The sequence below is a fragment of the Amphibalanus amphitrite genome, unplaced genomic scaffold, assembly GCF_019059575.1.
Source record: "Amphibalanus amphitrite isolate SeventyFive unplaced genomic scaffold, NRLGWU_Aamphi_draft 000728F_arrow, whole genome shotgun sequence".
Classification (NCBI taxonomy): Eukaryota; Metazoa; Arthropoda; class Thecostraca; order Balanomorpha; family Balanidae; genus Amphibalanus; species Amphibalanus amphitrite.
In genome coordinates, this window is record NW_024882222.1 from 1 (window position 1) to 27,342 (window position 27,342).

Genomic DNA, 27,342 nt, shown 5'->3' on the forward strand with positions numbered 1-27,342 from the left:
TGGAACAGAGATATAGCAATATGAAGTCTCCAGATGTTGGCTCTTATTGCAGAGTTAGAGCAGAAAAGCGCAAAGTCTTTCTTCTCGGCTTTTCAAGCAAATGAAATGACTGAGCGAAATAAAGAGCGCAAACAAACGCTAACGCTGGAAGCTTACTGAAGCTCTGGCTCGAGAACAAAACGATGCTAATTCTATTCTGAACAACAAATAAGGGAACGAGTTTTGTTTCGCTCGGTCCAAACAACGCCATAGAATACTGATGCAGTGCAGTTGAATCCCGGAGCCGGACGAAAAACCCAGCCAGAGCTCATATAAAAGCATCGAGCGTACGATCAGCTGTGATTATCCAAATCACCGCGCCATAGAAAGTGATCATCAATGTGCAAAGAGCGAACATTACCAGGCCATGTGTTTCTTACCTGCGAAACAGCTTCTACCAGGCGTTGAACAAACCATCTACAAACGTTGCACTGAAAACTCCGCCCATACAGCTAGGCATATCAAGGCGGAACGGGATAAAGAACTGGTAGGCTAATTGAAGACAACGTCTCGCCTAACAGCTCAACGCTCGGAACGTTCCACCTATACCTACCAGCAATTATTTATCATAATATTACCGCCAGAACTGGCGGCCGGGCGGCAGTCCATGGCAGGCTTCATACGGCAGTGTCCGGTCCAATAAGCCAGCAGCTGTCGCCTCCCGCCTATCCCCAGAGGTGGCATTGTCAGGTCAGCCACCTCAATACGGCAGAACAGCCTCATTATCCATCAATGACTCCTCACAAGCGGACAATTACAGACGCTGCTCAGAGCCGGCTGACTGTAGCCCAGCAACCAATCAGCGATCGGCCGTCACTTCAGCAGCCAATCACACGAGCCGCTGTCACCACGGCAGCCAATCATACGCCCGGCTGCCACCCCAGGAGCCAATCGGCGGCCCCGACACAGTCAGTCGGCCAATCAGCGGCTCGGACAGGGCCGAGTCAGCCGGGCGGAGTCGCTGACTCGGCCGGCCGGCCCTAATTGAGGTGCGCCGAGTACAGCGACCCCGAGACGCGGGCATTGATCACAGCGGAGAGCGACGGACCAGAGTTGACGGCGTCAAATGTCACCTTATCCATTCGTCTAGAAACAAAACAACAACATACTACGTAGAATGCAGTGGAGTGATGCAAAAGGTGATGGGTGAGGTGCAAAAGAAGAAGAAGAAGTGATGCATCCGCTACAATCACCCAACAACTAGCCAATTAGATTCACAGAAACTGTTGGCGACTTTCCACCTAGAGATTGCAGGAGGCTAAAGAACAATTAATAGAAGCTAGTTAATCTACAGAGGTACGCACAGCTCAGGACTGCGACTCACGCGAGGAAAAACTTGGCTCTGATACAAAGTTTGGGCAGAGTCTATTTCTCAAGCTGCAACACCGTATTGTGAATAATCTTAACAGGTTTTCTTCGCAAAGTGAGCTCTTGTGTTTGAGACTCTATAGAGTTAAAAATGGTAAAACCTTATACATAATAAACGCATCGTGAAACAGGCTGAAAGCGAAATCCCATAGACCTGCAGCGGAGTTGTTTTTCTTGGCAGCCGTTCCCTAATCCCCTCCTCGGCGGCTCGCAGTCCGATGGCGGGCGGCGGCCGCGGAGTCGGCTTAGCCTGAATACGCGGACCGGCTGGCAGCTGCTGGCACAAAGGCGCCACAATTAACTATGTATCGTCCTACCCGGCAGGGCGCCAGCTAGGAGCGCCGGTGGATGGGAGCCGGCCCCGCCCTCTGAGGGGCTCTGGGCCCCCACCTGCACCTCACGCAGGCGGGGCACACGGGTGGCCCTGCACCCCGCGCCGCCGCGTCTGCACTTAAAGGTTATAACGTCACGTCCAAAGCGTCCTACATTCCATCCGGCTCCATAAGGCCTCAGTGCTTCATAAAGCCTCCGAATATGGTGATGACTGGAGGCTATGGTTTGCCCACTCTACCCCAGACCCTCCTCGCCCCCTCCCATGTCTAGTAGTACGGACAGTCCCAGTCCTCGTCCGTCCGTGCCAACAGGGAGCAGTGTCCGTACATGCGGACAGCCCTAGCGCCCATCTGTCACCCCGTTCGCGTCGCACCTGTTTTGTTTGGCGGTGCCCAGGTCGTACCTGTTTTGTTTGGCGGTGCACAGGTCGTACCTGTTTTGTTTGGCGGTGCCCAGGTCGTACCTGTTTTGTTTGGCGGTGCCCAGGTCGTACCTGTTGCCCAGGTCATACCTGTTTTGTTTGGCGGTGCCCAGGTCGTACCTGTTTTGTTTGGCGGTGCCCATGTCGTACCTGTTTTGTTTGGCGGTGCCCAGGTCGCACCTGTTTTGTTTGGCGGTGCCCAGGTCGTACCTGCTTTGTTTGGCGGTGCCCAGGTCGTACCTGTTTTGTTTGGCGGTGCCCAGGTCGTACCTGTTTTGTTTGGCGGTGCCCAGGTCGTACCTGTTTTGTTTGACGGTGCCCAGGTCGTACCTGTTTTGTTTGGCGGTGCCCAGGTCGTACCTGTTTTGTTTGGCGGTGCCGACGCTGTAGAGGGCCGGCACCAGGTCGCCCGGACAGTCGGCCAGATAGGTGCAGCTGGTGACCGTCGAGCCGTGCAGATCCATCGGGTAGGGGTTCTCGAAGCACGGGTAGCCCGGCGACGTCAGGTCCACCACCACCAGGTCGTTCTGCAGCAGCACCACGATGCCGTACGGGTCCTGGAACTCTGCGGACCGACGGCGGCGGGATCGGTCAGTGACAGTGGTGGTAACGCCCGGAGGGCGCAGCAGTGGCCACAGCCAGCCCTGCCCGACATGGCCAGCGCAGGCACGGTCAGTGGGAGCGGTGGTGACGCCCTCCCGGAGCGCAGGAGACACAACGGACACAGCTCACAGCAGTGGTACCAGTCGGCGGCGCGGGACCGGTCAGAGACAGCAGTGGTCACAGCCGGACAGCGGTGCGGGCCCGGAGAGTATCGGCAGAGGTAGCAGCCGGCCAGGCACGACATAAGGACAGAGCGGACACAGCTCAGCAGGGTAACAGCCGGCGGCGGACCAGCTCACAGCAGGGGTAACATTCGACCGAAATGAGGACAAAACGGACACAGCTTCGAGGCGGCTAAGGTCACACGTCAGCATCAATGACAATGAGTCAGAAAAAAACGTCCAGATACGGATGGTCAAAGTGACAGCCCGGGGAAAGCACCCAAAGATGTTTTTGGACGGACATGGTAGGACGACAGACTCTAGAGACGCCGAGGGCGTGGATGCCATATCGCTCCGCGATAGAGGAGGGGGGACCAGCCGCCCGACCGCAGACAGAGGGACGGACGGACGGACGGGCGGACGGTCAGACGGACGGACGGACGGACGGACGGGAAAGGGCATGTAAACAGCGCTGACGGCGCCCACACGCCGGTGGTCGTCAATATGTCAACAGACACGAGGGCTGGGGCCGTGTATTGACGGCAGTAACAGGCGGACGGAGGACCGCCCACAGCTGGGTAGGTGTGGGAACTGGGGCAGGTCACAGTATAGACGGACGGGACTCTGGCCGCCCACAGCCCGGCAGGTGTGGGGACTGAGGCAGGTTACGGGGCAGACTGGGACGGGACACTGACCAATAAATATGTATGAGTTCGGCGAGTTACACCGCAGACCCAATCGTTGATTCCAATATAATCCTAGGAAAAAAAAAACGAGTTACAACACTAACTGGGACAAACACTGGCCGCCAACAGCCCTCCTGGTCAGGAGGCTTGGGCGAGTTAAACTATAAACTGGGACGGGACACAGACTGAAAGGTGATGCTGGTGGGTGGGGGCTAAGGCGAGTCAGAGCAGTCTGGTTAGGAACACAAGAACGACACGTGAACCCCACCCCCTAACTCAAACGCAGGCGCGCTGTTGAGGAAACACAAACAGAGAACTAGCAAATCCAACTTCGGCTCCCTAGAGAACTAATTTGAAACCGTGTATCAAACTACAATGTTTGTCGAGTCGGACCCGTACTTCAAAAGCTACAGCAGTCAGCAAACACGCTTCCAAATCTCGAAATAGACTTTAGTCGCCTACGCTTACTAAAAAGCAAGGCAATAATCGTTGCAGCGATGTGAAGTCATTTCAATTGTAGCTGAACCGTCCACTAGGCACGTCAAGAGTGCACGGACACATTTCATCATCTGCCGCGACGTCCACACACTAAACCGACGCTCTTCATTTCATGTAATGATGATTATTTCTGCGGCTACTACTCTAATTTGAAAGTTCTTTACAAGCTTAATTTGGTCAGGTGCGAACGACGTGATTCACTCGGTTTTGCTTTAGAACATCGACTGCCCATGCAGTTTAATTTAGATACAAACCCACGCATTTTAACACGCCATCATCAAATCCTTTCAACATTTTGATGAACGGTTTCGACCTAAAGGTCGTCCTCGCTGAAAGCAGTTCGTGATTGAGTTGATACCATTAAAAGGTGGCTTGTGATCGAATTACGTTGTTATCTGAAGCCAGACACTAACTCTAGTATAACCATACTGCTTCCCCCGACTCGCCCCGCTGGGTAGGGGTGTCAGTGTCTCCCTCACTCACCGCTGGGGTAGGGGGTGTCCTCACTCACCGCTGGGGTAGGGGGTGTCTCCTCACTCACCGCTGGGGTAGGGGGTGTCTCCTCACTCACCACTGGGGTGTCAGTGTCTCCCTCACTCACCGCTGGGGTAGGGGGTCTACTCTCACTCACCGCTGGGGTAGGGGGTGTCTCCTCACTCACCGCTGGGGTAGGGGGTCTCCTCACTCGCCGCTGGGGTAGGGGGTCTACTCTCACTCACCGCTGGGGTAGGGGGTCTCCTCACTCACCGCTGGGGTAGGGGGTGTCTCCTCACTCACCGCTGGGGTAGGGGTGTCTCCTCACTCACCGCTGGGGTAGGGGGTCTCCTCACTCATCGCTGGGGTAGGGGTGTCTCCTCACTCACCGCTGGGGTAGGGGGTGTCTCCTCACTCATCGCTGGGGTAGGGGGTGTCTCCTCACTAATCGCTGGGGTAGGGGGTGTCTCATTCATCGCTGGGGTAGGGGGTGTCTCCTCATTCATCGCTGGGGTAGGGGGTGTCTCCTCATTCATCGCTGGGGTAGGGGTGTCTCCTCACTCACCGCTGGGGTAGGGGTATCAGTGTCTTCCCCCCCCCCCCGACTCACCGCTGGGGAAGGAGTGTCTACTCTCACTCACTGCTGGGGTAGGTGCGTCAGTGTCTCCCTCACTCACCGCTGGGGTAGGGGTGTCAGTGTCTCCCTCACTCACCGCTGGGGTAGGGGGTGTCGACGAGCGCGATGAAGTCGACCACGTTGTGCTCCATCTCCAGCACTGTGGTGGTGCGTCCGTGCATCACGGTGACGCTCGGGGTCCGGCCGGCAGTGTCGTGGCCCAGGCCGCCCGTGAAGATCACGTACGGCTCACTGGCGGCGCACCGGGGAGCACCAGGTCAGACGGCGCACACAGAGGTCACGAGGTCAGATAGGTCACACAGGTCAGCAGCAGGTCACAGAGGTCACCAGCGAGCCACGGGTATAGACGGGTCGCCAGCTTTAAAATGTCTTCAGCAGTTCTTCAAAGAATACGACTGACTGTTCATCTCACAGGGCAATTCTGGACAAATATATAACATAAGTGACATGTGCCCCGCATCGCCTCAACGCCGAATGTATCAGACGACAAAGCTGGGATGTAACATTGGATAAATATTACATTGCTTTGTAACGGTAAGACCAGTCAGACAAACTTAAACAAAAGCACTAACGAACCAAAGTCACAGTATAATAACATAAGCTTTTCGTAAGCACCATAATCATATGAGTAATAGGATACTTTATATCAGAGACCACTGCGACAGGCGTAAGTATCGTACATGGGACTGAACTGAGGTGCATCTGCTAATAAAGCTGTGAGTTCGGCGGACTGCCACCGCAGAAATGGCGGAGCCGTGCCTACGTCTAGTGACTGCGGCCGAATGGATGCACGGCATGTCGACAGGTGAGGTAACTACTCTAGGTCAGACATTCCGCGCTAGTGGCAGGCTTGTGGGATGCAGAAGACACTACCGCATTTCACTATAACCACGTCCACAGCCGTCACTGTCAAACGGCATACAGCACGACACTAGAGACTCAGACTCGCACCACTCGCACGCAAACTCGAACTGAGGCACGCAGACGCGCAGGTAGGCCTAACGTATACACTAAGCAATGTGCGGGGGAGGTGTTCCGAATTCTGCATCGCATTTCGGGTTCAGCCGGCGACTGTAAGCCAGTGTTTGTCGTGTTTGTCAAATACGGTCATTGTGATTTAAAGCTACAAACGGTTTTAATTATAGGTTACATATTCATTAATATCTAATATGCCCAGCATAGGCATAAGTGTTGTATGCTGCGGGGTGTAAATTGTAATCAGGCAGAAGTCATGCTATGTAAGAGGATATATCACAAGCGACCGATTGAATTTCGAACGGATACTCTATGGAAATCTTTGGAAACGACGCTGCACAAAGAGCCGCAACTGCGACTGGTCGCTGCGTCCACCCAGGGAGAGAGCAAGAGGATCGAAACAGTGCTATCCGCAGGGACGGAGGGGAGAGAGAGAGCAGAGACAGAGACAGAGACAGAGACAGAGACAGAGAGAGAGAAAGAGAGAGAGAGAAAGAGAGAGAGAAGAGAGAGAGAGAGAGAGAAGAGAGAGAGAGAGAGAGAGAGAGAGAGAGAGAGAGAGAGAGAGAGAGAGAGAGAGAGAGAGAGAGAGAGAGAGAGAGAGAGAGGGACAGGCGGAAAGGCCGTCTGGTAGCTGCACAGTGCAAACAGCCTGTCCGCAGTGAGTGGGAAGTGGTGTTTGCCTTCCCGGACAGTGGGGGCCGACTGGCCACTGTCCGCAGAGAGGACTGTGTGTCGACAGGACGACTGACGGCTGGGAGTCAGGACCGACTGGCGTGTGTCCTCCGCTGTCCATGGAGAGGACAGTGCTGCTGTCGGGGCTGACTGACCACTATCCGGACTCCGGAGACGGGACAGTCTCGATGGGGACGGCCGACGGCCCGCTGACGGCTCCCAGAGGCACCCACCTCTGCTCTGCGTGTGCAGCTCGCCTATCCGTGTGTGCGCCCCCGCGTCTGTAGCTCGCCTATCCGTGTGTGCGCCCCCGCGTGTGCAGCTCGCCTATCCGCATGTGCAGCTGCGTGTCGCTCGCCTATCCGCGTGTGCTGCCGCGTGTGGTGTGGATGCCTCTACGTGTCTGTCAATGCATTTGCGTTGCCTGCCTGGATGACCCGCTCTCCGTTCTATTTGCATCCATTCCTCCGTGCGTGCTGTTCTGCAGTCTGCCTCTCCGTGCGCAATGCCCTGTCTGTATCCGTCCCTCTGTCGTGCTCCTCTGTGCGTGTGTGGGACTGGCTTGTTATGACCGCCACTGGGTCGCCAATAGAGCAGCAGTCAGCGAAACGTGACCTGTTCCGGCGCCGCGGTAAAACCGGCCGAGTCAGAGCTCCAGAGGCGGCCCCCACTCGAGCCTAACTGAGAGACCAACAGAGCTACGCAGTACGCAGACTCTCCGGGCGGTAAGTGTGTGTGTCCGGGTGTGTCAGTGGTGTGTGTCAGTATGTGTCAGTGTGTCAGTATGTGTGTCAGCTCTGTTACCTGTGCCGGCCGCGGCTGGCTGCCGGCGGCTATATACCTGGGGCGGGCAGGCCGTGTATCAGTGTGTGTCAGTGTGTCAGTGTGTCAGCTCTGTTACCTACGCCGGCCGCGGCTGGCTGCCGGCGGCTATATACCTGGGGCGGGCGGGCCGTGTGTCAATGTGTCAGTGTGTCGTGTGTGTCAGTGTCGGCGCTCTGTTACCTGTGCCGGCCGCGGCTGGCTGCCGGCGGCTATATACCTGGGGCGGGCAGTCAGTGTGTCAGTGTGTGTCAGTGTGTGTGTCAATGTGTGTCAGTATGCGTCAGTGTGTCAGCTCTGTTACCTGTGCCGGCCGCGGCTGGCTGCCGGCGTCTATATACCTGGGGCGGGCAGTCAGTGTGTCAGTGTGTGTGTGTCAGTGTGTCAGTGTGTGTGTCAGTGTGTGTCAGTGTGTCGTGTGTGTCGGTGTGTCAGCTCTGTTACCTGTGCCGGCCGCGGCTGTCTGCCGGCGGCTGTATACCTGGGGCGGGCGGGCCGTGTGTCAGTGTGCGTGTGTCAGTGTCCGTGTGTCAGTGTATGTGTCAGTGTCCGTGTGTCAGCTCTGTTACCTGTGCCGGCCGCGGCTGTCTGCCGGCGGCTATATACCTGGGGCGGGCGGGCCGTGTATCAGTGTGTGTGTCAGTGTGTCAGTGTGTCAGTTCTGTTACCTGTGCCGGCCGCGGCTGTCTGCCGGCGGCTATATACCTGGGGCGGGCGGGTCGTGTGTCAGTGTCGTGTGTGTCAGTGTGTCAGTGTGTCAGCTCTGTTACCTGCGCCGGCCGCGGCTGTCTGCCGGCGGCTATATACCTGGGGCGGGCGGGCCGTGTATCAGTGTGTGTCAGTGTGTCAGTGTGTCAGTGTGTCAGTGTGTCAGTTCTGTTACCTGCGCCGGCCGCGGCTGGCTGCCGGCGGCTATATACCTGGGGCGGGCGGGCCGTGTATCAGTGTGTGTCAGTGTGTCAGTTCTGTTACCTGTGCCGGCCGCGGCTGGCTGCCGGCGGCTATATACCTGGGGCGGGCGGGCCGTAAGTCAGTGTGTCAGTGTGTCATTGTGTCATTGTGTCAGTGTGTGTCAGTAGGTATGTGTCAGTGTGTCAGTGTGTGTCAGTGTGTCGGCGCTCTGTTACCTGTGCCGGCCGCGGCTGGCTCCCGACGGCTATATACCTGGGGCGGGCGGGCCGTGTATCAGTGTGTGTCAGTGTGTCAGTGTGTCAGTGTGTCAGTTCTGTTACCTGTGCCGGCCGCGGCTGTCTGCCGGCGGCTATATACCTGGGGCGGGCGGGTCGTGTGTCAGTGTGTCGTGTGTGTCAGTGTGTCAGTGTGTCAGCTCTGTTACCTGCGCCGGCCGCGGCTGGCTGCCGGCGGCTATATACCTGGGGCGGGCGGGTCGTGTGTCTGTGTGTCGTGTGTGTCAGTGTGTCAGCTCTGTTACCTGTGCCGGCCGCGGCTGTCTGCCGGCGGCTATATACCTGGGGCGGGCGGGCCGTGTATCAGTGTGTGTCAGTGTGTCAGTGTGTCAGTTCTGTTACCTGTGCCGGCCGCGGCTGGCTGCCGGCGGCTATATACCTGGGGCGGGCGGGCCATATGTCAGTGTGTCAGTATGTCAGTATGTGTCAGTGTCGGCGCTCTGTTACCTGTGCCGGCCGCGGCTGGCTGCCGGCGGCTATATACCTGGGGCGGGCAGTCAGTGTGTCAGTGTGTGTGTCAGTGTGTGTGTCAGTGTGTGTCAGTATGCGTCAGTGTGTCAGCTCTGTTACCTGTGCCGGCCGCGGCTGGCTGCCGGCGGCTATATACCTGGCGGGCGGGCCGAGGAGCCACGCAGAGCAGCAGCGAGCCGGGCCGCGGGAGGCTGCGGGATAGACGGAGGTCAGGAGGTCAGGATAGGATGGACGGGCCGTGGGAGGCTGCGGGATAGACGGAGGTCAGGACGTCAGGATAGGACCGGACGGGGCAGGAGGGTGGCGGATCGTGGGAGGCTGCGGGATAGACGGAGGTCAGGACGTCAGGATAGGATGGACGGGACCGCGGGAGGCTGTGGATAGACGGAGGTCAGGAGGTCAGGATAGGATGATAGGAAGTGGAGAGGCCGCAGAGACAGGTCACAGGTCAGAGATCAGATCAGGCGCGCACTGCTGAGACTCCTCCCACTGTCTGGTAGCTCTAATCGGTGCATGACTACCCTACAGCTACAGGACTATCCGCTCGCGGTTACTGTGTCATCATACAGGCACTACGGCAAGCGGGTGCGGTCGCCTAGGGCTCGTCTGGCTAGCGGTGGGGTGCGGGGTAAGGGGAGCTGGCAGCACCTTTCTTCCTCCTCGCGCCAGCCGGCGAGCGGGCTCAGAGACGCCAGCAGCCTGTGAACACGGAGTGGGTCACGGCGCCGGCCAGGTCCCACCGGCACTCCGGAACACACGGTCCGACCGGCACTCCGGCCACACAGTCCGACCGGCACTCCGGCCACACGGACGGGCCGGGCTGGTCGGCCGTCCACGACCGGGGCTACAGCAGAGCGGGTCTACCGACAGTATAGACCGGGACCACAGCCGGCGGACTGCAGCCGTATGCACAAGATAATATTAATGAAAAAAAACGTTTAAGAACGGCTCAAAATGGTCTGCGCTTGATGTGTTCTTTCCTGAATTTAGCTTCGAAATAAGCTGATCTGGTGAAACTTTTAAGTTCCCGTACATCGAAACAGCATTTCCAATGGCGACAGAAAAATAAATAAGGATATTAGATATTGTATAAATGCTACAAAATCCAATGGAAGCACTCATCGCCCGAGCAGGATTACCAGGTTTAAAAGCAACAGCTTCTTAAAACGGCAAGCCTTTGATGACTAGGGACATCGCTCCACTTCAATGAAACTTTTAACGGATAAGACATTGCGACATGACGAAAGTAAAATAAATTACATTAACTTAATTGAAAAAGGAAAAAATACAAAGTTCTGTACAGAGCAAAGACTTTATCCTTCCAAAGTCAACATGAGACAAATGCAAGCAAGCAAGCAAGGGAAAGGTAGCTCATTCTATGGTAGCTCATTCTAATATTTTTGCAAAAGGACTGGGACAAAACTTCATCTAAGTAGTTAGCATGATGAATTGGTTTCAGAATGATGAATCTTTCCCGGGTGATGGATTACATTCGTGAGTCCATTATAAGATTACTAACACACTCGGCCGCGGCTCACTCGGCCGGTAACACTGAAATGAGGTGCGCACAGAGACTGGCATTGGCCGCCTGCATAGCAGCTTGGACCAACAGCAGGCCCCATTGTACTGGTGAAATGGAAAACAGCTTCATCAACAATCCAAAACTCGAGCAGAACAAATGACAAATACTTCATGTCTCGCCCTAAAAGCTAATTTTAACTTTTCCCCTGCTGAGATTAGCCTGTCAGCAACCACTCAGCTCCCGCTGGACGAGTGATTGGGAGTGAGAACAGCACCAAACTACAGCCCCTTCCCCATAGCATGCCCGCTCCCTTGCCATGACCGTCCGTCCGCCGGTCCATTTGGTCACCACTGGCGGTAACGGGTCGCCGCCCAAACCTGCGGCGTCCGCCGAACGACGCGCGTTACCGGTTTGGCAGTGTCGTTACACCCACGGTGTTAACCCCGCCGACTGACCGGACAAAGACAGACAGACAGACGATTGAGGCTGGACGGGACGGTCCAGACTGGAGCTCCAGACTGTCGACTGGTGAGCGAGAGACAGCTGGACGGGACGGGACACGGGACACGGGACACGGGACACGGGACGGGACGGGACGGGGACGGGACGGGACGGGGACGGGACGGGACGGGACGGGACGGGACGGGACGGGACGGGACGGGGCGGGACGGGACGGGACGGGACGGGACGGGACGGGACGGGACACGGAACGGGACGGGACGGTCTGCAGTCTCAGACTGAAGCATGGTGACGGGAAGACGACTGACCCACGAGTAGACGACTTTTAAATCACTGGATACCTGGATAGCAGCCAGCGGCGCCACTGCATAATTGGTAGCAAAGTGGCGGCACGAACAAAGAAAATATATCACCGGAGCAGTGATGACATCCTGGTCCCTCCCTTCATCCCTGTTGGCAGCGATTTCCTCCTCCACTCTCCCCGCTGTGACTATCCTTTATCCGCAGTGACTCCTCCCTCTCTCCGCGGCGACTCCCATCCTCTCCCCGCGGTGGCCCGCTGCTCTCCCCGCGGTGGCCCCCCGCTGCTCTCCCCCGGTGACCCGCTCCCTGCTCTGTGCCAGCGCTGACCGCTCCCTGCTCTCCCTGCGGTGGCCCGCTCGCTGCTCTCCCACGGTGACCACTCCCCGCTAGCTGTGCCGGCGCCGGCCGCTCATAACCCCGTGCCGATGAGCCTCAACACCATGAGCGGCACGGCCCAAATGAGAAAAGTTGCCCGCCGCCGGCCAAAGTCGGCCCCCAGTGGGCGTCGCGAGCACCTGCGAGTTTCCAGCGCGCCCGGCCCTGCCGCCCGACCCTCATTAGAGCGTCGGAAGCGCCGTTCTCGACGGGCATCAGCTGTGCTTTCAGCGGGCGGCGCCGAACGGCCGAGCGGGCGCCTCGATTATGGTCCTGGCGTCTCGATGGGCCGGACGGCCGGCCAACTTTGAGAGCGGGCCGAACGGATGTGCTGAGTTCACGGGGCGGCTCGGAGCTGCTCCTAGCGGCTCGGCCGTGGGAAGGGGACATTAGCCGGGCCGGTACAAAGTGCGCCGCGGGGTCGGCCGGACCGGGACGGTCGGCCGGCCGGGTCACGGGCGCTGAGCCGGCGCTAACGCCCGGCAGAGCCGCCATCATCGGGCCCAATCACGGCTCGGTCGGCGGGTATACGGCGCCAGTGGCGGCCCGGACCGGCCGGGATCAGGGCTGCCTCAGCACCAGACGCCGGCAGAAAGCCGACAGGCCACAGTCACCGTCATACACCACGGGGCGCCGGAGATTGAAACACTGGGCCGGGTTCGCTCTGTACAAGGACACAAAACAGAGTAAAACTACATGAGCCCATGAGGAGCGGTCAAAAAGGCCGGATCGGCGCACTCACCCCGCCCTGGTGGAGAGCCAGGAGACCTTCTGGATGGCCTTGCAGGGCTCCTGCTGGCCGTTTTCCCGTGTCTTGGCTGCAACAAAAACATATGGACACGGTCATGGAACTATCCACAACCGAAGGCTGCAGACTGGGGATCAATCGAGCCCGTAAATTGTCCAAGAACTATGAGACTTAAAGAAAGCACCTGGCATCTCAGCCCTAGTAAGGACAATGAACGCGAAACTCGAATGACCTTAAACTCCATCGCCGCTCAAATCCCGTGACAAAGGTAAATATTTGTCAGCATTCCACTATCCATTTCAACCTAATCTATAATTCACCATCCACAGTTCACGTCGAGGAGCCTGGTACTAAACGTTGCAGGCAATGACATGCTGAAAATAATGCTGCGGATTGTTTATTATTTATTTATTTACATGTGTGATGAAATATGCTGGCAAACTGAGAAATAAGTGACACGTCCCGCAGTTCAAGCGATATCCGTGAAGAGGGGGAGGGGTGAATCTGGCTTTTGGGAGTCCCAGTTTGCCCAACGCTTCGAGAAAGACAAACATTTGTGGTCTTGGAAACGAATAAAATAAACGTCAAAATGGTCTAAAATGCGCCTTTTGCGCATCGCAAGCGCAATATATGGCAGATTCATTAATGTCAGGACGATTTCTCAGTTTCGGGAAGTGAAAGACGACGGAGTAATTACCAGATCGTGCCTAGCGACCCGTGGTCGTTCGAGCACATGTCTGTCGAATATGAGACAGCTTCAGCGGCGAGCAAAACTTGGCACACAATGGGCAGCCGCTTATTGAAACGCCAGCGCTGGGCGCGGCACGCTTTCATTCCGCGAGCGACTGGGTTGGCTGTTGTTATTCTCCGAATCGGCGCCCAATTTGTTTGTATTCGAGCGGGGTAGCTGGGCACGAAGTACTATTTAGATGGCCTGTCGCCGCCCTGTCGACTGCGTTCAGTCAGGCGGCCTCAGTGCTGCTCGAATGGGTGGTGCTCTGGGACGGAGAAAGGGGGAGAGAAACGCGAGAGAGAGAGCGAGCGAGAGAGAGAGAGAGAGAGAGAGAGAGAGGAGGAGAGAGAGAGGAGAGAGAGAGAGAGAGAGAGAGAGGAGAGGAGAGAGCGAGCGAGCGAGCGAGAGAGAGAGAGAGGAGAGAGAGAGAGAGAGAGGATGGAGAGAGAGAGAGAGAGGAGGGGAGCGAGAGGAGCTGGAGGAGGGAGGGGAGGGGGAGAGGGGAGGAGAGGGAGGGAGAGAGAGAGAGAGAGAGAGAGAGAGAGAGAGAGAGAGGAGAGAGAGAGAGAGGAAGGAGAGCGAGAGATGAGGGGGAGGGAGGGAGAGGGAGAGGAAGAGAGAGAGCGAGCGAGAGAGAGATAGAAAGAGAGAGAAAAAATGCGCATATTATGTCCAAACTGATCCGCACAGCACGTTGCGTCGCGGGGTGGGCGGCGCCGCTGCGTTTCCTATCTGCCCGGCACTCTGGGGCGTTTGCAATCTACGGGGCGTTTGCAATATGCCCAGCACTCCGTGGCGTTTGCAATCTACGGGACGTTTGCTATCTGCTGGCTCGCTACGGCGTTTGCTATCTGCCGGCCCGCCGCGACGTTTGCTATCTGCCGGCTCGCCGCGGCGTTTGCTATCTGCGGCCGGCCGGCGCCGGAGACAGCGGCCGGCCGCGGAGGTGATAACCTGCCGCAGCCGTTCCAGGAGGCCGCTAACACCCCTTTCCGACGGTTTGGCCGCCGGTGCCGGCTAAGCCTCCGTTATCCAGCGTTGATGAGGCCGGCGCGGCGGCGGCCACCGACGCCGGAATGGCCGCTGTCGGCGGCGCGGCGCCCACAGACACCGCTGTCCCCGCGGCTCGGCTCGGGCCGCCGCCCGCCGCTGCAGCTGCGAGAAAACCCTACCGGCGAGGGCGGTACACCACCAGCGGGGAACATCACTATCGCTCTGGGTCGGAGCAGTCTCCCAGAGAGGCATAGTGCAGGACGGTCCACAATGACCGGGAGCCAGAAAGGCTTCTGGCGGCACTGGCTGATGTTCAGCCATGAAAAGTCGTTAAATCCAGAATGGTTTTGACGCATCTCAGTCCACCGTAAATTGACCTTCCTGGGAGTAAGTTGGTTAACTCAGACACACAGTTGCCAATAGGAGACTGTCATTTGTTACCAGATGTAGGAAGTACGGCAGTTTATAAGATTGGCCCCCGGACGGCGGCGGACGAACGACGGCGGTCCATCAGGGCAGCGCGGCGCCGGCGGCCATTCCGGCCGGGGGACCGGCGCCCGCGGCGTTTAGTGGTCGTTGTTAACGCGCCATCGGTTTGACGGCCTCCCTAACCGTAGCTCTCTGCTGACGTTTACGTGCCGTGTGGCTGCGTTATATCGTCCCAACAGACGACACGGGGAGCCAGCTCCCATGGGAGGGGCCGGGGCAGGCTGGACCGACCGGAACCGTGTGCCTGATGGAACCCACGTGGGCCTAAGGCAGACTGAACCGGCCAGGCCCTGCGGGGGCTACACACTGCACAGCCTTCTGTGGAGTCATGGCTCCAGACGAGCGACACAGTCCCCAATCTAGACTTATTAGTCTGATGATATATACCTAGCCACGCATGGAGATACATCCCCCCCCCCTGATTCAGAAGGCTCGCAACCAGCACGTCAGGCTTGAACCGCCAATGCCATTGTTCGTAAGTCATTTTATCTCAAACGTGTCATAACACACGCTGTTCGTTTAATGGTCCAAGTTATGACATGTGTCATATACCCGAAATGGCCCTGTCACTCAGAATTCTAAATCGAACCAACACTGTTAGTAGGTGCCTCAAACTTTCGAAGCCATCAACCTGGCACATTTCACATCCAAGGAAGAATAAAACAGCCTACAGCCATTTTAGGTCGGAACAATCACAGTGTCCTGACACACCATTTCAGGCGGCCTTTCGTTTAATCACCTATCTTCAGCTACAAATGGCAATGAACTGATACAACAACAGAACAAAGCGCTGCAAGAAGCATTGAAATAAAGGTCGAATGCCGTTTGTTACGAACAATAGACAGACTAGAAGTAAAGCAATGGCTGGCGCCCGAGAACGTCAAATTACAGCATTCTACTCTCAGAGACCCTAACTATCCATTCGATGCTTCTTGCAGAAAGCAGGCTACCTCGGCGGGTTTTGAACCCCGGGCCCCGGCCCGCTGTAGCCAGCGCGCTCTCACCGTGCGGGAACTGGGTGGCCACCGGCCGCTGCGGCGTCTTAACGCTCCACGTACAGAGCGAGCCGTCGGCGTGGGAGGACATGAACTGCTTGCCGTCGGAGAGCCAGCAGACGGAGCGGAGCGGCTCGGCCGACTGCCACCGCACGTCGGCGGCCTTGGTGCGCAGGTCCCAGAGCACCAGCAGGCCCGTCTCGAACCCAATCAGCAGCTGCCGGCCGCATCACAGCGTCACACAGACACATCACACAGACACATCACACAGACACATCACACAGGTCCCAGAGCACCAGCAGGCCCGTCTCGAACCCGATCAGCAGCTGCCAGAGGCAGTACAGCGTCACACAGACACATCACACAGACACATCACACAGACACATCACACAGGTCCCAGAGCACCAGCAGGCCCGTCTCGAACCCAATCAGCAGCTGCTGGCCGCATCACAGCGTCACACAGCGTCACACAAGCGCACCACAGCGTCACAGAGCGTTCTACAGCATCAAAGAGATGACACAGCGACATCAGGGAGTCACGAAACGTCACAAACACGTCCAGCGTCACAAAAATGCGTCAAAGCGTCACATAGCGCTGCAGCGTCACACGGGCGCGTCACGCAGGGGCCGGCAGACGGGCGCGCCGGCCGGCACGCGCTGTGCCGACTGGATAATCAGGGTGAGTGCAGTACAGTGTGCAGCCGCGTGACCTGGAGACACGGCGACACGGCCCGGGTAGGCGACAGCGAGAGAAGGGCAGACACTCAGACAGCGTATAAATGCGCCGGGGGACTGAAAGCTGTTTTATGACAAAACGAGGAGGGATTTTTAATGGTACTGCCTTCATGGTAAGAGCGACTAATTCAAGTCGGACGGAATAGGGTTACCAATAAGCATTATTCCATCACATCGTATACAGTATTGTTCAAACATGTTGTAAAGCATTGTTGTAAAGCATTGTTCAAACACAGACGGCTCACAATGGGAAATATCCGTTTAGGACGTCAGGCCTAAACGGATTTTTTGCGCATCTAGCAGAAAATGACATGAATATGCATGTTTGATGTTTTATAGATGGAATTTTTTAGTTTACACATCAAAATACATATTTATCTTGAATGGTAGGTCTAATGACAATGAAAAATCCACTTTTTGTCCATGATTTCGCGCCATTGTGGCAGATTCATAAAGTACCTACATAAGTGTTGAGAGGAACGTCCTATGCTTCAAAAGGGAAGCATTCTAGTTGAGGGCTAATTTCCTTATTTCTTAGATTCAACAATCAGGGTTCAATTCCAGGGCAACCAACATAGCCTTCCCAGCCAGTCGCTCCCTAATCCCTATAGCCACTTGGAACAGCATGCTAGTGCCATTTAGTGCTTGGTACACTGGATATGGTGCTTGATTTATTTTGCTTTAGTACCTACATGCTCCCAAACAATTTTCTCTACCTTGGTACTTCAAACTTCCTAGCAGTGATCAGGGGTGGAGATCTGTCAAGGGGGGGGGGGGGTCCAGGCCGGGCAGATGGAGGCGGGCTGAATGCAGTACCATTACTGCATTCAGCCCGCAGAATCACGTCCCAGCCCGACGTCGCGGCGGGCGGTGTGGGACAGAGTGCGGCGCCGTCCGAGTCCGCCACAGGTGACGGCCGGCCCGTCCCCGTTGCAGGCGCGCCAAGTGTGCCGCGGCTGACGGACACAGGTGGCCCAGCGGACGGGACAGGACGGGTCGGGCTGGGTCCGAGAGGAGCGGGACAGGGGGCAGAGGCGCACACAGGTGGCCGAGCGGGGAGGACGGGACGGGACGGGTCGGCCTGGGTCCGAGAGGAGCGGGACAGGGGCGCACACAGGTGGCCGAGCGGGCAGGACAGGAGGGGGCGGGACGGGTCGGGCTGGGTCCGAGAGGAGCGGCGGGGGGAGGGGGGCGGCTCCGGTGCAGCCCCGGGCCCGGCACCCAGCCTCTGATCCGAGCCCGGCCGGCCGGGTCGGCGCAGCTGCCGGTGATTGGTGACCTGTCCCAGGGCCGGACAGGGTGGGGCGGGGAGGAATGACGCACACACGCAGCAGGCACACGGCAAGGTGCACTGGTCGGACACGGCCTCGCCACCGATAGACGGCACACAGCGAGTTATCACAAAACACAAAGGCTCACGGAATGAGTTCGTGATTGACATCGACACGTAACAGGTGGTCAAACAAGATATACTCCGTTATACGACCTTGTCAGACACACGTCAAAACCAGCATACGCTTAGCACCAGTCGATGAACAAATTGAGCTATCTTAACCAGGTCAGACCAGACCATAAAGCACGAGCTCAGCCGGGGGTAGGAAAGACGCCCAACCAGATCAGATCATAACACATGGCATCAGACCGGATAACATCACAATTCACAACGCAGCCCACCAGACCGGCTCGGACCGGACGGCGCCGTCTCGGTCCGTCCCGTCCTCCGGACCCTATAGCCACCCCTGGTCGGCGCGTTACCGTCTCGTCATGTCACGTCACGTCACGTCACGTTACCGGTCACGTCACGTCTCACGTCCTCACCTTGTTGCTGTCCACGGGGTTGTCGACCAGACAGGTGACCGGGCCCGGGTGGTTTTTCCTCGACCTACGGCACAGAAAGGGAGCAGGGAGTGTGTCAGTGTTAGGTACTACCATCACGGTACATACGGAGCATGGTGCTTCAAAGAACGCCAGCCGCATGGGCGAGCGCCGGCAGCGGGTACCGGTACCGGGTACCGGTCCCCGGTACCGGTACTTGCACAGGGCCACATACACCAACAACGGGACACATTCTACCAAACATCAGGAGCAGCTCAGCTAGACCGACTGTGGTTGGGTCTGGTCTCTAAACTAGTGTTCTGTTAACCCATAATGACCAGTAGCACGAAACTGGTGAGAATTAGGCAGCGCGGAGGAGCCGCGTGGGAGACTAATGAGCCTATTTTCTGACCCATGACCGATGCGGAGCTGAGATAAAGCTGAGTCGGCGCTACGAGCGACAGTCGATTTACGACCCTGATGGAATTGAGAGAGCTAAGGTCAGAGCAGAGACAGAACCGACACAAATTCAGTCAGAGATGGGGATGAATTTAGCCAAAGTACAGACGGCGCTTGGACGAAGCTGAGCCAGGTTAGAGTCAGGGCTGAGTCAGGGCTGAGACAGAGCTGAGACAAGTCGCAGCTGGTGATGAATTTAGACAATGTACAGAAAACGCTCTGACGGAGCTCAGCGGGTCAGATTCAGGACTGAGTCAGCACTGTCGGAATAGTCAGGCTGGGTCAACTGAGTCAGACAATGCGAGTCTAAGCTGAGCCATGTTATGGTCAGGACTGGGTCAGCTGGGCCGGGCAGGTGTCCGCCGGGCGCGGCTCGCCGGCCGGCCAACCGCTCCATCACCCCTGCAGCCGGCCGCCCGGGACACAGCTCAGTTAATTAACGTGCCACGGCCGCTACCATCTGACGCAAGAGGCTGCTCGGCGCGGCGGCCTGAGGTCAGAACAGGTCGCGTGAGAAAGGTCAGCCAGAGGCCAGAACAGACCGCGAGGCACAGCAGAGGGGATCACCGCCCGACACTGCGGCCCGAAGTCAGGCACGATTTTGGGTTAGACCAGGGGTTGTAGGGATTGGACATAGACATAGATAGCCGTCAAGTCTTCGTCCACAATGGAAAAAAAACATTATGAGCAACGAGAAGAAGCTGAATGATTTGAATGGCAGCGAGTCAACATGTACCGGGGCATTCACATAAAAAAGATGGCTTATGATCGCCTATATTCAGTCCCCCGTAAAACAGTGCAACTTTGCTTCAATTTGTTTTTATAAGGTACTGGTGCTTGTGTTCATACGTTGTTTGTTACATCCCACATCCTGCACACGTTCAATGTCACCATGACGTGGAGCAGAACGGCAGCCCTGGCTCCGAGTTAGCGGCACAGAATGGATGTGCGCCGCCACCAACCAGGCGCCGCATAAGTCACAATGCCCGAGCTGGCCGCTGCGTTGTGATTACCCGTGTCGGGCCGGCGGAGCTCCATTACGGGCAAATGGTGGCGATTTTCCGCCGGCCGAGGGCCACTCGGTCAGCGGGCGGAGGTCAGAGGTCAGCGCGCTCGCCCAGATTACACCGATCCACCATGCGCCGCGGTCACCGCGCCCGCCAAAGGTCAGCGTGCGTCAGCCGCAGACCCGAAACGGACCCGTTTGTCAGCGACACCGGCCCAGCGGCGCACCCGGCCGAGAGGCAGAGCTGCCGCCGTCATACCCCGCCTCACCCACACCAGGCAGCACCCCTCCCCTCAAAATGTCCCTGCGGAGCGGCACCGGCTCAGTGCAGCGGCGCACCGGGCAGAGCTGCCACCTTCTTCACCCAGCCCAACCAGCACCCCTCCCCCCCACGGGTGTCCCCGCGGAGCCGGCCGGAACGGCGGCAGCACGCACAAAAAACGTCCGAATTATTATAGGGGATTTGCGGCGGCGGGCGGTCAGGTCGTTAGAGGTGCCATTATCGCCGCAGCGCCGCCGGCCGGGGCACAGACCGGCGCGGAGCGGCGCCGACGGACTAAGACGGATGGAGGACGCGTGTCAGCGTCAGCAACAACCGCTGCGGCGGCCGGGGCATACAGAACGGCGCGGGTGCCGGCCTCAGCATCTACCGCGACAGCAGCTACCTTGTCCTCGACAGCAGCTAGCGCCTCAGCAACTCCTGCGACCGCAGCTAGCGCGACAGCAGCTACCGCCTCAGCAGCTACCGCGACAGCAGCTACCGCGACAGCAGCTACCGCGACAGCAGCTACCGCGACAGCAGCTACCGCGACAGCAGCTACCGCGACAGCAGCTACCGCCTCAGCAGCCGGGTGACACACAGAACGGCACGGGTGGCGGCCCCAGCGCCGGTAACGGCTGTGGATGGTGCGGTCTGATCTGCTAATACAGACCCCAGAGCCCAGGCCATGACATTTGTCTGATATATGAATGTGCGTGGACACTGTAATAAGTCTGCCATGTTTAGGTTTGTAATGTTGAAGAAGCATGCACTGGTTTGATTAATATCAAACGAATAAGCAAAAAACGTAACTGGCGAAAAAATAAATGTTATGGAAGGTGGTGGAAGGTTGTTAATATGTCTGATATTGGTCAGTGTTTCCCTATTAAAGAACATCCGAAAAGCTTAACTTACATCAAGGTGGGACCGGTAAGGTAACGCTTCAAGTTTTCAGAAGAAAAACACGGCCGAGTTTAATCAAACTAAGCCACGCGCGTTTAAACAAACACGCATACTAATCGCAGCATGGTAACGTATCTGCAAATAAAAACGGAAAGATTCGCGCAATACGATCACACCGCAAAACAGAATAGCGATGTTGTTTAGCCGTAAGCACCAGGCAACAAGTTCGGTTCGAAAACAATCCACGACCGATTCGTAAGCACGTACTTGTGGTCCTCGTTAACTGCATGGCGTGGCCACTTTCTAGACCTCTTTACGACAGCCATCCAATAGGACTTTACGACTGGAGCGTGCCGCAATGGACAGCGCCTGCTCCTAAACACAGGAAAATGCACCGACAACCTAATACCTCAGCACGTCCCAGTATAAGGATTGTCCCCATTTCCAAGTGCAGGATCCGAATGGTAAAGCGGTAAGAAGATAAACACTGTGAATTCCATATTATCAGCAGCCGCAACAGCACGAACATGCAGTGCTGCACACTTATTGCCAGCAAGAAGCACGCAAAGAGTACCTTGCAGTCAAACAGGTAATACCGTTGGACCCAAACAGGTGGACGTAAATATGACAAACGAGTCCGGCCTTCCTTTCCAAACAGACGACAGTGCAGTGGTCGGCCGGCGCGGTCGTTACAGACGCCGAGTCGAGCTGGCGGCTTTGTTACCGCCGCCGGCCGACCGGAGCCATGTTGTAGCGCAGCTCCAAGGAGTCGGTACCGATCGATGCTATAGAAATGACAGTGCGCTTACAATACGCGTCCTCTGCACACATCCCTAATCTAACGAGCAACATGGCTGCGAGTTGATTATGTGTGAATAGGTGAATGCCTTCTAAGCGATGGAAAATGATTCAACAAAAGTCTGCGTGTTTTGGAAGCATGACAAGGAAATCGTGGGAAAATTCTGAACACACAGTCTTTCAGTATTCATGTTGTAAACGACTTCGTTTAATCATCATCAACACTCAAATTAATTGCAATTTGCTTACCTAGCTACAGCACAGCCCGCTCCACAAAAAGCAAGCAGCTGTAGAGGCATCGTAATATTCGCGTATTTTCCACCATTCTCACCACGAGACCCGCGCGGTATTGGAGCAAAGAGATTCGCAAAATGAGTGCAGAGTTCGAGCCACTCCCAAGCCCCAAACTGAGTGAGTGCGGAGGGTGCCGCAGTCCGATCTAGCTGGGCGGCTCTCCAGTGTAGATAGAGGGTGCCGCAGTCCATGTCATGTCGGCCGACCGCCATCGATTGCGGCGGCCCATTGGCGGCCGTCTCGGAGATAAGGCCCGTTCACTGTGTGACGCCCATTGTGGGCCGTGGGATAAGGGCCGCCGCTGTCAGCCGGCCGCCGCCGCCGCTGACGACACCGCATTGTTTCTGCAGCGGCGACACTAACCAGGGACTCGCGGGGACCGACACAGCGCGGTGGGCGGAAAACCCATCGCACCGGCCGGCCAACCTGCTACACGGACCGGCCGACCCATGCACGGACCGGCCGGCCCACTCACTGCACGGACCGGCCGAAACACACACAGGCGCGGCGGCGCCGACTGGCCGCCTGAAACGTAGGCTGTCCCGCAGCGCTCTGCCGCCTGGCCGCATACTGTGCCGCAGCGCTCCGCTCGGACCCGCAGCCGCCCGTGGAGAGACGGCTGTGCCGCCACTCCCCTGGAGCCTGCGCGGTCCACAACGGCCCCACTAGATAATTCCAACACACCGGCGTAAAACCGTTCCGGTGCTCTGGCCCCTTCAATTCCAGCCGCAGACCAGCGTAACCCTGCGCCGGTGCAGCGTGCGGGTTTGTAAACAGGACTTTACTGCCTCCGCTATCGGCGGCCAAACCGAGACGCCGGCCGGCGCGCTAGTATGCAATACGATCGTGTTTGGATGGCGGTCAGCAGTCGGAAACGCCCGTCCTCGATACACAGCCGACGCCTTTCCACGACACAACGGCGCAGAAGGAGGACGCCGATAGTCGAATCGAACCCCACAGTCACACTGCACTGAATGACCACCAAACGAAAACAGACCGACCAGCGGAGGAGTGGATCTGCCGCATGATGACCCAGCACCAGGGCGGACGGGGTGCCGTTTGGCACAGCCCTCCCCGCCCCGTCCCCGCCCGGCCACGCTGCCGGCTCGGCGGCGGCAGGCGGATTTGGGCCGGCCGCCGCACGGAGACGGATGGCCCGGCCCTGATCCCTTTCAGCCGGCCCTCTGCCAGCGCAGGCATCCAGAGCCGCGCTTTGGCAGCTGCGGCCCGCACGGCCCGAATATAATGAGACGCACAGCCAGTCTGACGAGCGCGAAAAAGACCGCCAGCCCTACGAATTTATTGGTGGGAGCTAGCGCTAGCTTTGCAAAAAAAAAAACATATGCAATCTTTCTTGCAGCGCTGAATGAGTAGCACTTGGTTAATAAATACAAACTGAACCATTCACGCAAAATAATGTTGCGAGTAGCCTTATCAAAGCAGCATATATTTAAAAGTAAATATTTTTGAAACAGTAGGGGCGATACCTATATCCTACGCTATCACTTTTTGAAAAGCGAAGGGAGCTCTGCGAACAAATGTCCCATAAAATAAACGCGTCGAAAAACGAAAAAGCAAATGCGACCAATTGGCGGCAGTTTTTGCAGTAGCTAAGAACGGATGTCAACTATTTAGCTGCAATTTAGCACCTCACCCTGATCAGCCAGAGACGCTGACTCTGGAGAAGCTCCGTCAGCAGATATTAGAGCAGAGCGCAGCGAGCAGCGAATTAGGGCCCGCCGGTCGGTAACCAATAAACCCCACCCCCAGGATCCATTTGGAGGGCTATGTTTTCCAAACCATTGGCTGGGCTGTTCAGGGCCATCTCGAGTGAATTCATGAAGCCGGCACCGGTGGGTTTCCGGACTGAATGGGGCGTGGCGTCGGATTTATACATGTGCCTTTGGCGCCACCACGGTTCGAACGCGCTCATTTCGTTCATTCCGTTTCCACAGTAGCGCAATAGTCGGTGATAGGAGCACCAAAGACAAAGTCCCGATGGGTGCTTACCCAAAAGCCTGTTGTGGGGCGTGGTAATTGTGCACCGGCGAGGAACTGCCAAGCTCATGTTACAGAGAGTCTGCGGGTCTTTGTTACTATTATGCCATCATCTTAAAATTCGAACTCCTTTCCGTTTGATTTTCATTTCATACGCAAAAACGCCAACATATCAGATAGGCGCGGGACAAGAAAATGAGAGAATCCAATCTCCAATAGTGAACCAGCGAGCACACACGCAGCGGGCCCCGTTAAAGTCACCGGATAGAATTCCGAGTATCGGTGCTGCCCAGTTATCGGCTGAAAGGCTGGCCCTTGAACCATTCCGAGCACGGGAAATGACCAATATCAGGTGAAGTAGTGAAAATCCGCCCGCACACGAGCCCTCCAATCCCCTCGGCGCCGGCTCGTAAACGGATGATGGATGGCCGGTTCGCGGTTCAGTTGATTTGGAGGATTGCGTTTATGAAGAACGAGTGGCCATTTCCATCAGTCGGCAGATACCCTGGCCGAGAGAGTGGCCGTTATTTGCAGCCGCTCCGCCGCGCCGGTCCCTCCCCCACCGCGCGCTACCGCTGCCGCCACCCCATCGCCCGTTCCCAGTATCGCCCTCTCCAAAAGTTATCTACTCTTCATCGCGAGATCACCGATGGCATCACCGATAAGAACAGGGTGATTTGAGCACCAGTTCAGGACACTGAAGGAGCACTCCACCTGCTCTGTGACTGCGTTTGTAGGATGGCAATATCAGACAGCGGTGATGACCGTCTGTGTGGAGTCCTGTGCTCCATTCTGCCCCAGACTTCCCCCGCTCAGACAGTTTATTACAGCCGCGTAACGTGCTGAGACTTGGGCCCGTCTGAATGGAGCCCTGATTACATATTCACGGCGGCTTTTCCACATCGTCAGGGGCCGCGGCCGTTCCCAGCACCGGATACAGCTGCGCCCCAGCGAGGCTCGGCTGAAAATAAAGTCCGACCACTGCAGCAATTACTGCTGGCCCAACTCAATCAATTGGTAGGCGGCAGCAGCTGGCCACCAAAATATCTCGGTATTTTTGTGCTGAAATTTCGTTCACCCACGAGCAGGTGCGATACGCTCATTGAATAAGAGCAGCATAACCTCATTACGTCCGTCCATGGCGGTGGTCAGAGCAAAACACCTGTACCAGTAGCGCGTGGAGGCGTTTTTGCGTATCCTCCCTTCATAGCAAAAATGGACAAGTGGCTTTCGATGGCTCGCGTAAAACAGATCACTAAGGTGATTTATTGGCGAGGTCAGGCCAACAAAAGATCATATCAAGTCACAATGCCCCATTTGGACGTTTCGATGAATGGCCTTGCATCGTAAAAACGTCAGCTTTGATAAAGGTAAATAAGATTCAAAGAGGTTATACAGTTCGAGCCTTTAGAGGACATCACTCTTACCAATCGCTTTAAGTTCAATGTATCATTTTGAAAATGTAGCTAAGGTAAACCTGTAGGTTAAACCTCTGTTCCCGATACTGCGAGTAGCGACTAGTGGTGGATGACGTCTCTACTCACAGTTCGATGGCCTTGTTCCAGTTGATAATGTAGCCGGAGACGACGAACGACTCGATGTTGACGATGTGCACGTTTCCCTTCTCGGTGCCCACGTACAGCCACTTGCTCTGCAGCGGCAGACTGATGCACGTCGTCCTGCGCACAGGGCGGGCAGACGTCACTACAGATCCAGCGGCACCGCGCCGAGCTCGTCAGGGCAACCCGAACGGCACCGCGCCGAACACAGCGGGCAGGTCGGACGGCAGCGTGCACTGTGTCAGCGCTCTCCGTCCCTCCCGACCTCAGTATTACCCTAACACCTGAATTGTATCCTCGTTCCTATACCCCTTATACATCCCACCTATTCCCTATATAACCTGCCTTCCCACGTTCGTTTTACTTCTAGCGCCGTCTTTTTGTGCCGTTTTCTCGCACGTTGTGTGTCCCAAACTGGCCCAATTTGTTGGCGGCGGCGCGGACCGGCTCTGGGCGGCCGTCGGGCTCCGATCGGCGCTCGGTGTGCCGCGAGTTACAGGGCGGGGCGGCGCTCGGAGTGCCGAGTTACAGGGCGGCGCAGCTGTTTGTTCCGCCGTCCGATACCGGCGCGGCTCCGGCCGGCCGCTCGGTGCCCCGTTTTTCACAGGCCGCCGGCGCCGATAAACAGCGGCGCAGAGCGGCGGCGACACGTCGGACCGGCGCGCCGTCCCAATGCAGATTGGGCCGCCGAGCTGCTCCCGAACGTCCCGGCACAGAGCTGGGCAGGCCCGCGGCAAAAGGGTGCAAACGAGTCGACCAGACCGGGGTTTGGGAAAATGGAGTTGACAGAGAGGGGAAGCGAAGAGAAACGCGGTGAGAAGAAGAGGAAGAAAATCCAAGGGAAGATAAAGAGCAAAAAAGGATATTAGAAGAGGAAGAGAGAAAACGAAAGAGAGGGAGAGGTAAATTAATCTTCATAGGCGATCTGAAGTTTCGGTCAGTCAGTGGGACTGGAAGCAGCACCAAGGGAAACATTTGAAAAAGAAGCAGTGAACGGTGAGCACGCAAGGATTATTACCAAAGCTTCCTTACCCTCCAAGACAAAAAAGTCACATTTTAATCATAGTCACTGCGCAATTACCCTAACAATCTGACGTTTGCACCAGCCCGCCCAAAACCATCAGTCCGTTCGTAACACATGTTGGCCACCTACCGCTCGCGCTGAAACTTGAGCGTGTGCACCACCTCGGGAATCTTCTGGCGGATGTTCCACATGTTGAGCGTGTCGTCGGTGCAGGCCGTCACCAGCGCGCCCTCGTTCACCAGGAACGCGATCTGCCCGAGAGGAGGAGCACCACCGGTCACCATTCACCGGTCACCAGTCACCAGTCCGGCCCGCGGTTGGTGCGGGCGGAGGGGTAAATCGATGGATGTTTAAATGAGCATACGTTGTTAAGGAATATGTGACAACACAACAACGGTTATATAATTCCGTGTATCAAATGAGCTAGCAAGGGAAATAATGCAAGCTAAAACTCATAATGCAATCAAATATAAAAATGCCCTGACACTATTGTCGGCGAGATTAGAACCGTAGAAAATGTTTCAT

General features: G+C 56.7%; 1 protein-coding gene across 1 annotated transcript in view; it reads right to left on the bottom strand.

Moving 5' to 3' along the window:
- Nucleotides 1–1,019: 1,019 nt before the first annotated feature.
- LOC122365281 (syntaxin-binding protein 5-like) overlaps nucleotides 1,020–27,342 on the bottom strand; it is a 54,360-nt gene continuing 28,037 nt past the window's right edge. The window contains exons 4-12 of the mRNA XM_043336376.1: nucleotides 26,947–27,068; nucleotides 25,779–25,913; nucleotides 18,521–18,584; nucleotides 15,977–16,184; nucleotides 12,752–12,827; nucleotides 9,999–10,049; nucleotides 5,297–5,451; nucleotides 2,114–2,726; nucleotides 1,020–1,125 (exon numbers count right to left, since the gene is read on the bottom strand). Of these exons, the coding sequence (XP_043192311.1) occupies nucleotides 1,020–1,125; nucleotides 2,114–2,726; nucleotides 5,297–5,451; nucleotides 9,999–10,049; nucleotides 12,752–12,827; nucleotides 15,977–16,184; nucleotides 18,521–18,584; nucleotides 25,779–25,913; nucleotides 26,947–27,068 (1,530 nt within the window). The remainder of the gene's footprint in view (nucleotides 1,126–2,113; nucleotides 2,727–5,296; nucleotides 5,452–9,998; nucleotides 10,050–12,751; nucleotides 12,828–15,976; nucleotides 16,185–18,520; nucleotides 18,585–25,778; nucleotides 25,914–26,946; nucleotides 27,069–27,342) is intronic.